At 45.6% G+C, this 18,200-nt stretch overlaps 1 protein-coding gene across 1 annotated transcript in view; it reads left to right on the forward strand.

The window, feature by feature from the left end:
* Nucleotides 1-14,341: 14,341 nt before the first annotated feature.
* The window catches only part of ush1c (Usher syndrome 1C), a 343,726-nt gene continuing 339,867 nt past the window's right edge, over nt 14,342-18,200 (forward strand). Inside the window, exon 1 of the mRNA XM_086007821.1 lies at nt 14,342-14,462. Coding sequence (XP_085863947.1) covers nt 14,427-14,462 — 36 coding nt within the window. The 5' untranslated portion in view covers nt 14,342-14,426. The remainder of the gene's footprint in view (nt 14,463-18,200) is intronic.

An 18,200-nucleotide genomic window follows, 5' to 3' on the forward strand; every position in this document is an offset into this window, starting at 1 on the left:
GGGTATTTATAGAGGATAGATGGCTATCAATGGACAATAGATGGGTATTTATAGAGGATAGATGGCTATCAATGGACAATAGATGGGTATTTAGAGAGGATAGATGGCTATCTATGGACAATAGATGGGTATTTATAGAGGATAGGTGGCTATCAATGGACAATAGATGGGTATTTATAGAGGATAGATGGCTATCAATGGACAATAGATGGGTATTTATAGAGGATAGGTGGCTATCAATGGACAATAGATGGGTATTTATAGAGGATAGATGGCTATCAATGGACAATAGATGGGTATTTAGAGAGGATAGATGGCTATCAATGGACAATAGATGGGTATTTATAGAGGATAGATGGCTATCAATGGACAATAGATGGGTATTTATAGAGGATAGATGGCTATCAATGGACAATAGATGGGTATTTATAGAGGATAGATGGCTATCAATGGACAATAGATGGGTATTTATAGAGGATAGGTGGCTATCAATGGACAATAGATGGGTATTTATAGAGGATAGGTGGCTATCAATGGACAATAGATGGGTATTTATAGAGGATAGGTGGCTATCAATGGACAATAGATGGGTATTTATAGAGGATAGGTGGCTATCAATGGACAATAGATGGGTATTTATAGAGGATAGGTGGCTATCAATGGACAATAGATGGGTATTTATAGAGGATAGATGGCTATCAATGGACAATAGATGGGTATTTATAGAGGATAGATGGCTATCAATGGACAATAGATGGGTATTTAGAGAGGATAGATGGCTATCTATGGACAATAGATGGGTATTTATAGAGGATAGGTGGCTATCAATGGACAATAGATGGGTATTTATAGAGGATAGATGGCTATCAATGGACAATAGATGGGTATTTATAGAGGATAGGTGGCTATCAATGGACAATAGATGGGTATTTATAGAGGATAGATGGCTATCAATGGACAATAGATGGGTATTTATAGAGGATAGATGGCTATCAATGGACAATAGATGGGTATTTATAGAGGATAGATGGCTATCAATGGACAATAGATGGGTATTTATAGAGGATAGATGGCTATCAATGGACAATAGATGGGTATTTATAGAGGATAGGTGGCTATCAATGGACAATAGATGGGTATTTATAGAGGATAGATGGCTATCTATGGACAATAGATGGGTATTTATAGAGGATAGATGGCTATCTATGGACAATAGATGGGTATTTATAGAGGATAGATGGCTATCTATGGACAATAGATGGGTATTTATAGAGGATAGGTGGCTATCAATGGACAATAGATGGGTATTTATAGAGGATAGGTGGCTATCAATGGACAATAGATGGGTATTTATAGAGGATAGATGGCTATGGAGAATAGATGGCAGAGGCTCATTGATGTCCTCTCTAGGAGGTATGTCAGTGTAGACGTGGGTTTTCATGGCCCCACTGATGTGCAGCAAGGTGCTCTCCAGCTACTTGCTAGCAGGGAAGAGCTGCCCTGCTATCTTCAATGATTTGTGCACACATACCCTCAGGTCTCTCTGTTCGTGCACCCGCTTCAGGATTATACCAATTAGTTTATATGTCTTCTCCCCATTCTCTCTACCAAAATGTATCACTTGGCACTTTCCTACATTAAATTTCATCTGCCACGTGTCCATCCATTTCACCAGCCTGTCTATGTCTTCCTGAAGTCTATCACTCTCTTCCTCACTGTTCACCATACTTCCAAGTTTTGTGTCATCTGCAAATTCTGTAATTGTGCCCTGTACACCCACATCTAAGTCATTAATATATATTAAGAAAAGCAGTGGTCCTAGAACCAACCCCTGGGGAACACCACTGCATACCTTCCTCCAGTCCGAAAAACAACCATTCACCACTACTAAGAACATAAGAACATAAGAAATAGGAGCAGGAGTAGGCCAATCGGCCCCTCGAGCCTGCTCCGCCATTCAATAAGATCATGGCTGATCTGATCCTAACCGCCAATCTACTATCACAGAACCATCTCCTGAATCTAACAGAATTAGACACATGAAATAGGAGCAGGATCGGGCTACACGGCCCCTGGGCCCGCTCCGCTACCCACAGGGCCATGACCGATCCGAACCTAGACTCATGTCCAAATTCCTGCCCGCTCCCCGTAACCCTTAATTCCCTTTACTTCTAGGAAACTGTCTATTTCTGTTTTAAATTTATGTAATTATGTAGCTTCTACAGCTTTTTGGGGCAGCATATTCCATGGACCTACCACCCTCTGAGTGAAGTAGTTCCTCCTCATCTCAGTTTTGAAAGAGCAGCCCCTTATTCTAAGACTATGCCCCCTAGTCCTAGTTTCACCCATCATCGGGAACATCCTCCCCGCATCCACCCGATCCAACCCCTTCACAATCTTATATGTTTCAATAAGATCGCCTCTCATTCTTCTGAACTCCAATGAGTAGAGTCCCAATCTACTCAACCTCTCCTCATATGTCCATCCCCTCATCCCCGGGATTAACCGAGTGAACCTTCTTTGTACTGACTCGAGAGCAAGTATGTCTTTTCTTAAGTATGGACACCAAAACTGTATGCAGTATTCCAGGTGCGGTCTCACCAATACCTTGTACAACTGAAGCAATACCTCCCTATTTTTATATTCTATCCCCCTAGCAATGAAAGCCAACATTCCAATGGCCTTCTTAATCACTTGCTGCACCTGCATACTAACCTTTTGAGTTTCGTGCACCAGGACCCCCAGGTCCCTTTGTACTTCAGTACTTTCCAGTTTCTTGCCATTAAGATAATAACTTGCTCTACGATTTTTCCTGCCAAAGTGCATAACCTCACACTTTCCAGTATTGTATTCCATCTGCCAAATCTCTGCCCACTTACTTAGCCTGTCTATGTCCCCTTGCAGGTTTTTTATGTCCTCCTCACTCACTACTTTCCCTCCCATCTTAGTATCATCTGCAAACTTTGATATGTTACACTTGGTCCCCTCCTCCAAATCGTTAATATAGATTGTAAAGAGTTGGGGACCCAGCACTGACCCCTGCGGAACACCACTAGTTACTGATTGCCAGTCTGAGAATGAACCATTTATCCCAACTCTCTGCCTTCTGTTAGATAACCAATTCTCTATCCATGCCAGAATATTACCCCCAATCCCGTGATTTTTTATCTTAAGCAATAATCGTTTGTGTGGCACCTTGTCAAATGCCTTTTGGAAGTCTAAATACACTACGTCCACTGGTTCCCCTTTATCTACCCTATATGTTACTTCCTCAAAGAACTCCAGCAAATTTGTCAAACATGACTTCCCCTTCATAAAACCATGCTGACTTTGTCCTATTAAATTATGATTATCCAAATGTCCTGTTACTGTCTCTGTTTCCTGACACTTAGCCAATTTCATATCCATGCTGCCACAGTCCCTTTTATTCCATGGGCTTCAACTTTGCTGGCAAGCCTATTATGTGACACTTGGTTGAATGCCTATTAGGTGGCACTTTGTCAAACGCCTTTTCGAAATCCATGTACACTACGTCAACCGCATTACCCTCATCAACCCTCTCTGTTTCCTCATCAAAAAACTCAATCAAGTTGGTTAAACATGATTTGCCTTTAACAAATCTGTGCTGGCTTTCTTTAATTAATCCACACCTATCCAAGTGATTGCTAATTTTGTCCCTGACTACTGTTTCTAAAAGCTTCCCCACTACCAAGGTTAAACTGACTGGCCTGTAGTTGCTGGGTTTATCTTTACACCCTTTGTTGAACATTTGCAATTCTCCAATCATTTGGCACCACCCCTGTATCTATGGAGGATTGGAATATTATGGCCAGTACCTCCATGATTTCCGCCTTCAATTCCCTCAGCATCCTAGGATAAATCCCATCCGCTCCTGGTGACTTATTTATTTTAAGTACAGCCAGCCTTTCTAATACCTCTTCTTTATCATTTTTTATCCTATCAAGTGTCTCCACTACCTCCTCCCTCACTATGTCTATGGCAGCATCCTCTTCCTTGGTGAAGACAGATGCAAAGTACTCCTTTAGTACCTCAGTCGTACCCTCTGCCTCCGTGCATACATCTCCTTTTTGGTCCCTACTTGGCCCACCCCTCCTCTTCCTACCCTTTTACTATTTATATGCCTACAGAAGACTTTTGAATTACCTTTTATGTTGGCTGCCATTCTATTCTCATACTCTCTCTTTGCCCCTCTTATTTTCTTTTTCACTTCTGTTCTGACCTTTCTATATATAGCCTGATTCTCAGATGTATTTGCAAACTGACATCTGTCATGCGCGCTCTTTTTCTGCTTCATCTTACTCAATATCTCTTCCATCAGCCCTGTCTTTAGTTGCCCTGCCTTTGCCCCCCCCCACCCCGAGTGGGAATGTACCTGAACTGTACCTGAACTATTTCCTCTTTAAAGGCAGCCCATTGTTCCATTACAGTTTTGCGTACCAATCTTTGATTCCAGTATACCCGGGCCAGATCTGTTCTCATCCCACTGAAATTGGCCTTCCCCCAGTTAAAACTTTTAACTCTAGATTGCTCCCTGTCCTGTTCCATAACTAATCTAAACTTTATGATACAATGATCACTGTTCTCTAAATGTTCACCTACTGACTCTTGCTTCACTTGACCTACCTCATTCCGCAGAACCAGGTCCAGTAATGCCTCCTCCCTCGTTGGGCCAGAAACATACTGATCAAGAAAGTTCTCCTGAACACACTTCAAAATTCTTCCCCCTCTCTGCCCTTAACACTATTACGATCCCAGTCTATATTAGGATAGTTGAAGTCCCCCATCATTACTACTCTATAGTTCTTGCATCTCTCTGTAATCTCACTGCAAATTTGCTCCTCCATATCTTTCCCACTATTTGGTGGTCTGCAGAATACACCTAGTAGTGTAATGGCACCTCTATTATTTCTTAACTCTAACCATACAGATGCTGTCCTTGACCCCTCCAGGACATCCTCCCTCTCCAGCACTGTAACATTCTCCTTAACCAACACTGCCACACCACCTCCTATCTTTCCTGAACACCTTATAACCAGGAAAATGTAATACCTAATCCTGCCCTTTTTTGATCCAGGTCTCAGTTATTGCCACAACATCATATTCCCATGTGGCTATTTGTGCCTGCAGCTCACTTACCTTGTTTACTACTCCTCGTGCGTTCACATACATACACTGTAAACTCATCTTAGACCATCCTGTATTCTCTCTTAGTTTGACCCCACCTAATACCTTACCATTTCTTACTTTAGTGCTCTCTGCCTCTCCCAGTCCTTTGAGCACTTTATTTCCCCTTTCTAATATTACATCCTGGTGCCCATCCCCTTGCCAAATTAGTTTAACCCCTCCCCAACAGCACGAGCAAACCTCCCCATGAGGATATTGGTTCCGGCCCTGTTCAGGTGCAACCCGTCCGGCCTGTACAGGTCCCACCTCCCCCAGAACTGGCCCCAATGTCCCAGGAATCTGAAGCCCTCCTTCCTACACCATCTCTCTAGCCATGCATTCATCTGCTCTATCCTCCTATTTCTATACTCACTCGCGCGTGGCACCGGGAGTAATCTGGAGATTACTAGCTTTTTAATCACTTTCCTACCTCCCTAAAATCTTCCTGCAGGACCTCATCCCTTTTTCTACCTATATCGTTGGTACTAATATGGACAATGACCTCTGGCTGTTCACCCTCACCCCTCAGAATGTTCTGCAGCCGCTCAGAGACATCCTTAACCCTGGCACCAGGGAGGCAACATACCATCCTGGAGTCACATCTGCAGCCGCAGAAATGCCTGTTTGCTCCCCTAACTATCGAATCCCCTACCACTATTGCTCTCCCACTCTTCTTCCTCCCCCCCGTACAGCTGAGCCACCCGTGGCACCACGGACTTGGCTCTGGCTGTACTCCCCAGAGGAACCATCGCCCTCACCAGTACTCAGAACCGAATACCGGTTGGAGAGTGAGATGCACTCAGGGGACTTCTGCACTACCTGCCTGGTTCTCCTCTTATATCTGGTGGTCACCCATTTCCTCTCTGCCTGCACATTCCTTATCTGCAGGGTGACCACCTCCTGAAATGTGCTATCCACGTAGCTCTCAGCCTTGTGGACGCACCGCAGTGACGCCAGCTGCCGCTCAAGCTCCGAAACCCAGAGCTCGAGCTCCTCCAGCTGATGACACCTCCTACGCACGTGGTTGTCCAGAACACAAGAAGCGTCCTGGATTTCCCACATGGCACAGGATGTGCATTCCGTGGGACTGAGCTGCCCTGCCATGCCTCTATTTAATAGACTATTAACTAACTTTCAGAAATAAACTTAAGACTAAGGGTGTGAAATTCAGTTACGCCCCTTTTGGGGCCGGACATAACCGAGGTGATGTCGGGGCGTGATCGGCAGCGCACTGCGGAGGCTCTGCGAAGCGCTGCCACGTTTCAATGCACCTCCCCTTCAGTTAAAGGAGAGGGGAGCTGCGCACTCTGCAGGATCTCCGATGTCCCACACTAGGCCACCAGGGCGGCCTGGTGCCACGGCTGCAGCCCGGCACCGAGTTGCGGTACCGGGCTGCGCAATGGCAGCCAGGACCACGCCACGTCCCACCACAGAGGGTTGATCTAGAGGTCGGCTAAAAAAAGAAAATGGCGGCTCGGGTCGCGACTGCACCTCCCCTTAAAATACCGCCACCTGAGCGGAGGTAGGCCCGGTTCGCGACCCGCGAGGCTGATGCTGACCTCGCCCACGGCAGTCTCACGAAGCGCAGTTGAATTTCTGCTGTGGTGTGGTAAGGGGCCACGATGGGGCGCTAAGGGGTCGCAGCGCACGGCAATGACATAATCGCCCGGGGTGCTAGCGGCGGGGGCACGGCGCTATCAGGTAGCGCCTCAACAACACCCCGCTGAATTTCTCAGGAGGCGATTTTTTCGCGCCCCCCCTTGGCGATAAGCATTTTGCGCCCCATTAGCGGCCCTTGGAGGCTCCAACGACGTGTGCAAAGGAGCCGAATTTCTAGCTCTAAGAGTCTTAAAAGTCGGGCCTACTTTTATCTCTGGCTGCTTCTCTCGCTCTCTTAGTTAAAGTCTTTATTCTATAGTTATATTAATTAGTTTATCTAGTTACGTTAGAGAGAATAAAACACTAATGCTCACCCACCAATCACCTACCTGAAATCCTGTGACATCACTCCTTGCTTTTGCCGTTCCTTTGGAATTAGGTGGCCCCGCGCTCTTTATCCTGTGCTGCCGCCTCTGCTGCCGATTCCCTACTCTTCCCTACTGGGTTGGTCTGGTGGGAAACTCACTGTGGCCTTCCGCTCAGGCTGCTGATGTAAAATTGCGATGGGGCCCGATGACATCATTGGGACCCAACATCCATATGTTAAACAGAATCCCGCCAGCTTTGAGTGGGCGTTCTTTGCCACCTGCTCATTTGAGCAGGTTAAACTCACAAACGGTCAACTCCTGGCGAGTAAGTAACTTCGGCAATATTAACTGCCCATACACTCGGTTTACGCCGGACGGGTAGGATTAAAATCATTTCCTATATTTAGTTTGAAGATCTTCCATGTATTTTGTTGAAATGCCAGTTTCTGCGGTGTAGTCTATGCCTCTATCACACAATATTTCAAATAACCACTTGCACGGGATGTCTGCCATAGCAATTTCTCTTCCACTAGGTGGTGATATGAAGTTAATAAAGTGGTTAGGATGTTAATATTAACAAATTATATATGTTCTTACACATATATACAGTAATGTGTTTCCCCATTGTATACAACAAATGAAATTGTGTACAATAACAAACAGTATTATATAAAATTGCATTATACCATTATATGCATTAGAACAATTACATTTGTATACATGAATAGTTTGTATTATTACATACAATTTAAATTTTGCACAATAATTCTATTAGGCACACTAACTTCACTTCTGAACAACAAATACTGTGGAATAAAAAGGAAAAACTATGATGGCCCAGTAATTCGGGTCCCAACGCGTGAGTAAGCACCGTGTACTCACGCGTGGGCCCGATGGAAGTGCCGGTTTTCAGCATGCACAGCGCATGCGCAGAAAACCGGCATTTCCTTTCCTCTGAACCAAGGGGTTCAGAGGTGGAACGCGTGTGCGCAGGAGTCTGCGCGTGCGCGCTGAAATTCCTTTTTTTTACAGGGTTGCCCGTGCGATAAGGCCTCCAGTTTTTACGTGAGAAAAAAGCAGACGTAAGTACTTAGTTTTAAAAGGTAAGTGGTCTATCAATTAAAGTTAGAATTTTTTTTCCACAGGTTTATTATTTTTAAAGACTTTACAGTAAGGTAAGTGTATTTTTAGACCCGATTTGTTAAAAAATTATTTTTTTCAAAAATTTGAATAATTGTTTAAATTAGTTTTTTTACATTTATTAATAGTTCATTTAATTAGTGGGATTTTTAAAAACTTTTATTTGAAGTTTAAGTACTGTTTTGGGCACCCGGAGTTTTCTTAAGTTTGACAGTTCTTACTATCAAACTCATGAATGAACTTTTGCAACCTCCGATTGGTTGCCCAGTGCTCACGTGATCCCAGCCGGCTCATCGAACTAACTACGCCGTTGGATCATGCAAGCACAGCGCGCCGGGAGCTGAACCGGGCCACAGAGAGGAAATGCACGCAGGGCCAGGCTTCAACTGTCGGCGCGCTATGTAAGTGTAGGTCGGGGGCTTGCACCCGCGGGAAGCCCCCGACACCAATTTCTGGGCCAATATAAAAGTGCAGTAAATGCTTTAAATAACTTATAGCCAGTTCCCAGGTTATGGCTGCAAACACAGCTCTGGCACTTTTTTCAGCAGCACTCTACAACCCAACTCCCATTGTTCCATTACCCAGGATCCCCTACTACTTTGACATCTAAGGACCCCATTTCTAATAACTACAATGCCTCTTGCATTGTTCCACGGAAGCTCACCGTAAACTCGAGGAACAGCACCTCATCTTCCGATTAGGCACTTTGCAGCCTTCCGGACTCAATATCGAGTTCAACAATTTCAGATCATAACCTCGGCCCCTATTACTTTTTTACTTATATTTTTTTCCATCCCTTTGTTTTGGGTCCTCCCCTCCCCCCCCCTTTCCTTTTTTCTCTCTCCCACCTGGCAGCTGTCTCTTATCCTGCCAGTACACTTCACACCTAATCTCAGCTGTCTTTTGTCTCCACTGGCCTATTACCATCTCGTCTGGTTTTGAATACCTTTTAATGTCTCTTTTACTTCTTTTGTTCGATCGCAGCCCTGCCTTCGATCTATTTTATTTCCTTTCCAGTTTTGAAAAAGGGTTTCGACCCGAAACGTCAACTCAAATTTCTCTCCACGGATGTTGCCTGACCTGCTGAGTTTTTCCAGCATTTTCTGTTGTTATTTCGGATTTCCAGCATCTGCAGTATTTTGCTATCATACTAGTGTTTGGTTCACTGCCACACCTCTTCTAGGAATGCCTACCTTGAAGAAGTTCTGCTCTTCTCTTCGACGGGATCTCCGTTTGGCTCTTCAACCTTGTTCATCTTCATTACTTTCAGTTTCCCTTCTCATGTTTGATCAGGTATCTGCCAAGACTCAGTTTCACAGCCACATCATTTTCCTCAGCAACTGTCTCCGGTTCCGGCTTATTCCACGTGGATTCCAACTAAACTTCCACCCTTCGTGTTTCGGATCCACCCAGGATTACAAATATCTCCAAGATATTCATCGTTCCTCGAACTACTGCTCTCGCCGCATCCTGAGATCCACGCTCAACGCCATGCGGTGCCACATGAACACTCTCGACCTCTCTCTTCAGCAACACCGGCGCACTCTATCTCAAAGCTATCCAGGTCCACAGTTCCATTTCATCCTTCGACTCATCCGACGCTTCAACAAAAAACTTTTTTTCTTCCTTTCCGATGTCAAGGATCGCAAGCTTCATCAACTCTTGGACACCAACGCCCCTCCGGAACCTTCTTCCCCTTCACTTTCCTCTGACCCCCCTTCTCCCAATCTCACCCCCTGCCGCGTTTTCACTATCCCCTCTGACCTTCCACTCTCTGACCCCGAACGATCAGTCCTCAGCAAAGGCCTGAGCTTCATCCCCTTACGCCCCCACCTCAATGAATTTCGAGCTCGGCACGATGTTGAACTCTTTTTCCGCCACCTTCATCTCCGTGCCCACTTCTTTGGCCAGGAGTCTTCCCCCCGCACGACTGACCCTTTCTCCCGCTTGCAGAATTCCCGTTCTACCTGGACCCCTCCCCCTGGCCTCTTACCCTCTCTAGATCTTTTCATCGCAAACTGCCGCCGTGACATCGGCCGTCTCCATTTCTCTGCTCCCCTCACTCACTCCAACCTACCTCCCTCTGAACTTGCAGCACTCCATTCTCTTAGATCCAACCCTGACATTGTCATTAAACCCGCTGACAAGGGTGGTGCTGTTGTTGTTTGGCGAACTGACCTCTACCTAGCGGAAGCTGAACGCCAACTCTCCGACACCTCCTCCTACCTCCGCCTGGACCATGACCCCACTACCGAACATCAAACCACCGTTTCCAAGACTGTCACTGACCTCATCTCCTCTGGAGATCTTCCCCCCACTGCCACCAACCACATAGTTCCCCAACCCTGCACAGCCCGCTTCTACCTCCTTCCCAAGATCCACAAACAGGACTGCCCTGGTAGACCCATCGTTTCAGCCTGTTCTTGCCCCACGGAACTTATCTCTTCCTATCTCGACTCTATCTTTTCTCCCCTTGTCCAGTCTCTTCCCACCTACATCCGCGACTCTTTGGACGCCCTCCGCCACTTTAACAGTTTCCAGTTTCCTGGCCCCAACCACTTCCTTTTCACCATGGACGTAAAATCCCTCTACACCTCCATCCCCCACCAGGATGGCCTGAAGGCGCTCCGCTTCTTCCTTGAACAGAGGCCCGTCCTGTCCCCATCCACCACCACCCTCCTCCGCCTAGCTGAACTTGTTCTCACATTGAACAACTTCTCCTTTAACTCCACTCATTTCCTCCAAATCAAAGGTGTTGCTATGGGTACCCGCATGGGTCCTAGCTATGCCTGCCTTTTCGTGGGATATGTGGAACAATCTTTGTTCCAGTCCTACTCAGGTCCCCTCCCTCACCTCTTTTTCTGATACATTGATGACTGTATCGGTGCCGTTTCCTGCTCTCGCCCCGAACTAGACAATTTCATTCACTTTGCCTCCAATTTCCACCCTTCCCTCACCTTCACATGGTCCATCTCTGACTCTTCCCTTCCCTTCCTCGACTTCTCCGTCTCCATCTCTGGGGATAGGTTATCGACCAATATTCACTACAAGCCCACTGACCCCCACAGCTACCTGGACTACACCTCCTCCCACCCAGCCTCCTGTAAGGACTCTATTCCATTCTCCCAGTTTCTCCGTCTCCGCCGTATCTGCTCTGATGATGCCACCTTCCATACCAGTGCTTCCGACATGTCTTCCTTTTTCCGCAACCGAGGATTCCCCTCTACTGTGGTTGACACGGCCCTCGACCGTGTCCGTTCTATCTCCCGCACTTCTGCCCTCACCCCTGCCCCTCCCTCCCGGAACCACGATAGGGTTCCCCTTGTCCTCACCTTTTACCCCACCAGCCTCCACATTCAACAGATCATCTTCTGCCATTTCCACTACCTCCAAAGTGATCCCACCACCAAATGCATCTTCCCCTCCCCTCCCCTTTCAGCATTCCGTAGGGACCGATCCCTCCGAGACACCCTAGTCCACTCCTCTATCACCCCCAACAGCCCTTCCCCTTCGCCTGGCACCTTCCCGTGCAAGCGCAGGAGATGTAACACCTGCCCCTATACCTCCCCCCTTCCCACTGTCCAGGGCCCCAAACACCCCTTCCAGGTGAAACAGCGATTTACTTGTACTTCTCGCAATCTAGTATACTGTATTCGCTGCTCACAATGCGGTCTCCTCTACATTGGGGAGACCAAATGCAGATTGGGTGACCGCTTTGCGGAACACCTCCATTCAGTCCGTAAGGGTGACCCTGAGCTTCCAGTCACCTGTCATTTTAATTCACCACTCCATTCCCACTCGGACCTCACCGTCCTTGGCCTCTTGCATTGTTCCATGGAAGCTCAACGTAAACTCGAGGAACAGCACCTCATCTTCCGATTAGGTACTTTACAGCCTTCCGGACTCAATATTGAGTTCAACAATTTCAGATCATAACCTCGGCCCCTATTACTTTTTTACTTATATTTTTTTCCATCCCTTTGTTTTGGGTCCTCCTTTCCCCCCCCCCTTTCCTTTTTTTTCTCTCTCCCACCTGGCAGCTGTCTCTTATCCTGCCAGTACACTTCACACCTAATCTCAGCTGTCTTTTGTCTCCACTGGCCTATTACCATCTCGTCTGGTTTTGAATACCTTTTAATGTCTCTTTTACTTCTTTTGTTCGATCGCAGCCCTGCCTTCGATCTATTTTATTTCCTTTCCAGTTTTGAAAAAGGGTTTCGACCCGAAACGTCAACTCAAATTTCTCTCCACGGATGTTGCCTGACCTGCTGAGTTTTTCCAGCATTTTCTGTTGTTATTTCTAATAACTACATATTGCAACACCTCTCCATTTCTCCCACTCCTCACTACCCCTCCCACTGGTCCAACATGTCCGCACAACTTTCCCAAAACTACTAAAGAAAGACTTGCATTTATATAGCACTTTTCATGGCCATAGGACCTCCCAAAGCACTCTACAGCCAATGAATTACTTTTGGAGTGTAGTCACTGTTGTAATGTAGGAAAACCACATAAGTCACTTTAAGTACATCTATGTGCGTGCAACCTATCTGCCACCTGGAGCACTATCTCTAGCATCTTCCTTTGGATCCTGGATTTTCAGAAATGTAAGACATAGATATATGCAAAACGGGGTTAAATGACATTGTCAAGACTGTCAATGGCATTTTTGTTTCTACACACATTGCTACCATTAGTTCCTCATCCCTCCCACAAACCATGCACAATTTGGGAGGCCGCCATTTCCAGCAATATTTAAAGGGATCTTCAGCTGCTCTCAGGTAAAATGCTGAAAAGTTTTGGAGGACATTTTACTTGTCTTACATTGTGGTTTTTGGCAGTTCAGACCATTTCAAAGTACTTGTAGTGGCTGTAAAATGTTCTGAACTCAAGGAGCTTCTGGCAATGCACTTTTTTCTTTACAGGGTCCTTCTGGCAATTCCACTGTGACAAGAGGAAGAGGAGCCGAGCAGGAAGAAGGAGCAAACAGAGCTGCAGCTGCAGGGAAAGCAACAGAAGGAGGTAAGCTGACAGGAATCCTTAATCTTCCAACAGAGTTTATAGGCCTAGAACAATTTACTCAAGGTTCTCAGAGGAGCAATGTATTAGGAGGCTTTGCTTCTCTCGGCAGGCTGTCAGTAAGTTGTTTCATCTACTGCAACATAACCTGCAACCAACTACCACAGCTGGAACAGCATTGTCTGCTGCAGTCGAGATCACTGTCTGCAGCCCTAAACTTTTTTGTCTCTGCCTTCTTCCAGGCTGTCACAGGAAAAGCAATAAAATTAGTTCTGTTCACCTTGTATTAACAGGTGACTGACGCCATGTTTGCTAGACCAAACGCTTTCATCACTTTCCCATTGACAGTAGGATAGGGATCTGGGGCTCACAGAGTGCAGGCTTCCCCCAAGCATTTGTGGTTATAACTGCTTGCAATTGCCACATATCTTTTGCAAAGCTAGAACAAAATCTTGGTGAAACTTACATATAAAAGAGGATGCTGTGCCACAGCAGGGTAGGATGTATGTTTGTGATTTTGTCATATGCCAAGTTGCTGATTTCAAGTGTATTATCTTCAGGAGGTACCAAAACAGAAGCCAGGATCTTCTCCACAGGAATGATGGGAAAGTCAGAGAGAAATGCTCAGGTTGCTTTCCTGCATCTCTTAGTTGATGGTCATACTACAGCAATCTATTTATTCACCAGTGAGGGATGGTTTTTTGGCTCAGAGAACCCCGAGACATAAAAGAGAAACTACTAAGCCACCTTAAATATATAACCATATATATATATATTATTTACATCGAATTTAATTGGATTGTGTTTCTCTGTGTGCCTCTGAAATACCAAGTATGTGAGTGAGTCCTTAAAAATGTAAACTGAATAAACCTGCTATGTAAATGAACGTTAACATTTTAATATGAAAAATCATAAAGTAAAAAATGCAGTACAACAGAATAATAAATAGAAAATAATAATACTTTAGAGAGACACTAACAATGTATAAAGTTTTTTTTATTGTCCAGGACTGTGTGTGTTCTGTTAACTGGTTGCTGTGTGGCCTCTGCACACCCAGCGGGTTCACAGGAAAAGGGGCCGGTCATTCCTGGTTTCCATCGTATCCAGACTGCCACAATGGAGAAAAAGGTGGCCAGGGAATTCAGACATAAGGTAAGGGGAAAAGTAGCTAACTAAACACAATTCCACTTTTCACTTCTCTTGAGCATGTTCCTACTAATTTTAGTTAATAAGTTATTTGTTGTTCCTCGCAAGGAAGAGTTAGGTAAGGTTAGGTAGGATGAGACTATGGACCCGGCAGTATCAATAACAGATGGGGGAAGGGCGCTGTGTTTCTTTCAGGATAATGTCCCATTTCCATTAAGCGCTGCCAACGCGGTGGCCGAACGGTGTGTTTGGAATAAAGTGCCCTTAAATGTTGATATTGTGGTTAAGTTTTAGGAATGTTTCCCTTGTTCGTGTATAGTTACTCTACCCAGGAATGAACTCGCTCAGCCCCGGAGTCGAGCGCCATCGGGGAGAGGAAGGGACGCAGTTTCACAAACTCTTGGCTAGTAGATGCAATGCCGTGAATCCACTGAGATGCGATATTCTAATGATAACTACCGAGAACTGAAAAAAAAATCCACTGTATTGTATTCAAACACATGTTAAGGCGTCTGGGCTCTGCCTCTGACATAGATTGGTAACATTATCCCTGACCAAAATTCTTAAAGGGACAGTACCTTTGAGATGCTGCGGGTGAGGAAACATATAAAATCAATACAATCACTTGAAGCGAGATACATAAAGTTAAATAATGTCCTGATCAAAAATAGTAGCAAATTCGCTTTTTTATTCAATATACAAAAAAGTTAAAAATCCTCATATAGATGACTCAACGTGGAGATCATGCAGTTTAAAGAATGAGGTTGATTCTCAGTCAGTATCCATCTTTATAATCAGATAGGTTTGGGTCAGTTCAGTGCCTGAAATGATCAGGCCATAAAGCTGCTAAGTTTGTTACCACAGGACTTCAATGTCAATTGTGTGAATTTTTTTCAGTTAGGTTTTCATACTTTAATTTTCAATTTTTATTAAATGTTTAGGTAAGGAAGGTCCCAGGTTTGATCCCCAATGTGTAATGAATTGGCTAATCTCAGCCAAAAGAGTAGGGTGTGGGGCACTACAGTTGACGCCGGTGCCACTTGATGAGGGAGGGAAAAATCAGACAGTTTCCCATTCGTGGTTTTTAATCCAGCAACTATTGCCGGAGGTTTGTGTGTGCAGACATAAGGTGGAGACAGAATCAGCCTTGTTGGTCAAATAGTCAACTGACACACACCATCAAGTCAATACAACAACTTGAATTTATATAGCACCTTTAACATGTGAAGCGCCTTGGGACGTTTTACTGAGTGCTATAAAACAAAATTTGACACCAAGCCACATAAGGAGAAATTAGGGTAGGTGACCAAAAGCTTGGTCAAAGTGCTAGGTTTTAAGGAGCGTCTTAAAGGAGGTAGAGAGATGGAGAGGTTTAGGGAGGGAATTCTAGAGCTTAGGGCCTAGGCAGCTGAAGGCACGGCCACCAATGGTTGAGCGATTAAAATTAGGAATGTTCAAGAGGCCAGAATTAGAGGAGCGCAGATATATCGGGTGGTTGTGGGGTTGGAGGAGATTACAGAGATAGGGAGGGGCGAGGCCATGGAGGGATTTGAAAACAAGCATGAGACTTTTTAAATTGAGGCGTTGCTTAACCAGGAGCCAATGTAGGTCAGTGAGCACAGTGATGATGGATGAATGGGACTTGATGCGAGTTAGGACACAGCCAGCCAAGTTTTGGATGACCAAGTTTACATAGGGTAGAACATGGGAGGCCAGCCAGGAATAAACAAGTCTAGACGTAACAAAGGCATGGATGAGGGTTTCAGCAGCAGATGAGCTGAGGCGGGATGGAGACGAGCGATGTTACGGAGGTGGAAAATAGGTGGTCTTAGTTATGGCGCGGAAGCTCAGTTCAGGGTCAACTATGACAACAAGGCTGCAAACAGGCTGGTTCAGCCTCAGACAGATGCTAGGGAGAGAGATGGAGTACCGCGGTGGCTTGGGAAAGGAGTTTGTGGTGTGGATTGAAGACAATGGCTTCAGTCTTCCCAATATTTAATACACTCGAATAATAGCAATTTGGCAGGGTACCAAACATTGTTCAGTGTCCTTGGTATCCTACTCTAGCCAGGAGTTGACTTCACAGAAGGAGAAGCGATGGGAGAAAATTAGTGGGAAAAACACAAGTTTAGTTCATTTCTGTCAGCAATGTGATGTAATTGCAATACCACTCATATCATCATGACCTCCTCCTTACATAAACATATAGTAAGTTATTTTACAAGAAACTTTGCTGGCTGCAGGAATACTGATCTTTTAAAGACTAACATTTAGCCTGTAATTCATATTGCAGCTATATTCTCATTTTGTATGTGGGTTTCATTCTTCCCACTGTAGCTCCTTGGTACCTTGCAAGAGTAACCATTCTTCATGTGCCAACCTAAATAATGAGTTCTAGAAAGTTATTAAATTGTGCAAATGGATAAATCATTGGGTTGAAGATCAAGCTCATATTCACTTGACATCCACATATGTGCACTTTTCAGCATGAGTGACTGGATAATGATTGTTATTGGGAACTATAGCTGATTTCCCACTTTTTCCCATCTACTGAGAACGATTGTCGTATCTCCTATGCCCCCAGCTCAGACCATCTAATTCAACACACTGATTCCCCCCGAATTCTTTCTAATCTGTAGAGTCCAGCATCACACCATATAGTGCACTTCACCATTGAGCCAATGACTTCTGTCTAAAAAGACTCAAAAATAATCCAAAGAAATAAGCAATGAAAACAAAAGGATGTTAAAGGTCAAAGAATGATTGAATTTATATAAATATGCAAATGTGATAAAACATTAGAGGCTTTGGCATAGATTAGAAATAATTCAGGATGAATCATTGTGCTGAATTAGTTGGCCTGAGCTGGGGGCATAGGAGATACGACAATCGATCTCAGTAGATGGGGAAAAAGTGGGAAATCAGCCTAAGTTCCCACTAACAATCATCATCCAGTCACTTATGCTGGAAAGTGCACATATGTGGATGTCAACTGAAAACAAGCTTGATCTTAGGCCTGATGCCTTACTCGGAGTCTCCTCTAAGCTCCACAGCCAGCCCAACACTGGCTGTGTTCATGGCAGCCCAGTTTTGCAAAAGGGGCCTCAAACAGGTGTTGGGCTCCCTATTTGCATATGCAAAAAGGCTAATGTCTGATTTAAGCACGGGGCCTGGACGCCTCTTTTTTTACGGGAATCTTGGAGCGGCGGCGAGTATTTAAAGCGGCGGAGACCAGGTAGGCCTCAGTGCGGCGGGAATCTCGGAGCGGCGGTGGCGAGTATTTAAAGCGGCGGAGACCAGGTAGGCCTCAGTGCGGCGGGAATCTCGGAGCGGTGGCGGCGAGTATTTAAAGCGGCGGAGACCAGGTAGGCCTCAGTGCGGCGGGAATCTCGGAATGGCGGTGGCGAGTATTTAAAGCGGCGGAGACCAGGTAGGCCTCAGTGCAGCGGGAATCTCGGAGCGGCGGTGGCGAGTATTTAAAGCGGCGGAGACCAGGTAGGCCTCAGTGCGGCGGGAATCTCGGAGCGGCGGCGGCGAGTATTTAAAGCGGCGGAGACCAGGTAGGCCTCAGTGCAGCGGGAATCTCGGAGCAGCGGCGGCGAGTATTTAAAGCGGCGGAGACCAGGTAGGCCTCAGTGCAGCGGGAATCTCGGAGCGGCGGTGGCGAGTATTTAAAGCGGCGGAGACCAGGTAGGCCTCAGTGCGGCGGGAATCTCGGAGCGGCGGCGGCGAGTATTTAAAGCG

This window comes from Somniosus microcephalus, chromosome 15 (assembly GCF_052327205.1).
Source record: "Somniosus microcephalus isolate GS21.2 chromosome 15, FLI_Smic_1.0, whole genome shotgun sequence".
NCBI classification, from domain to species: Eukaryota; Metazoa; Chordata; class Chondrichthyes; order Squaliformes; family Somniosidae; genus Somniosus; species Somniosus microcephalus.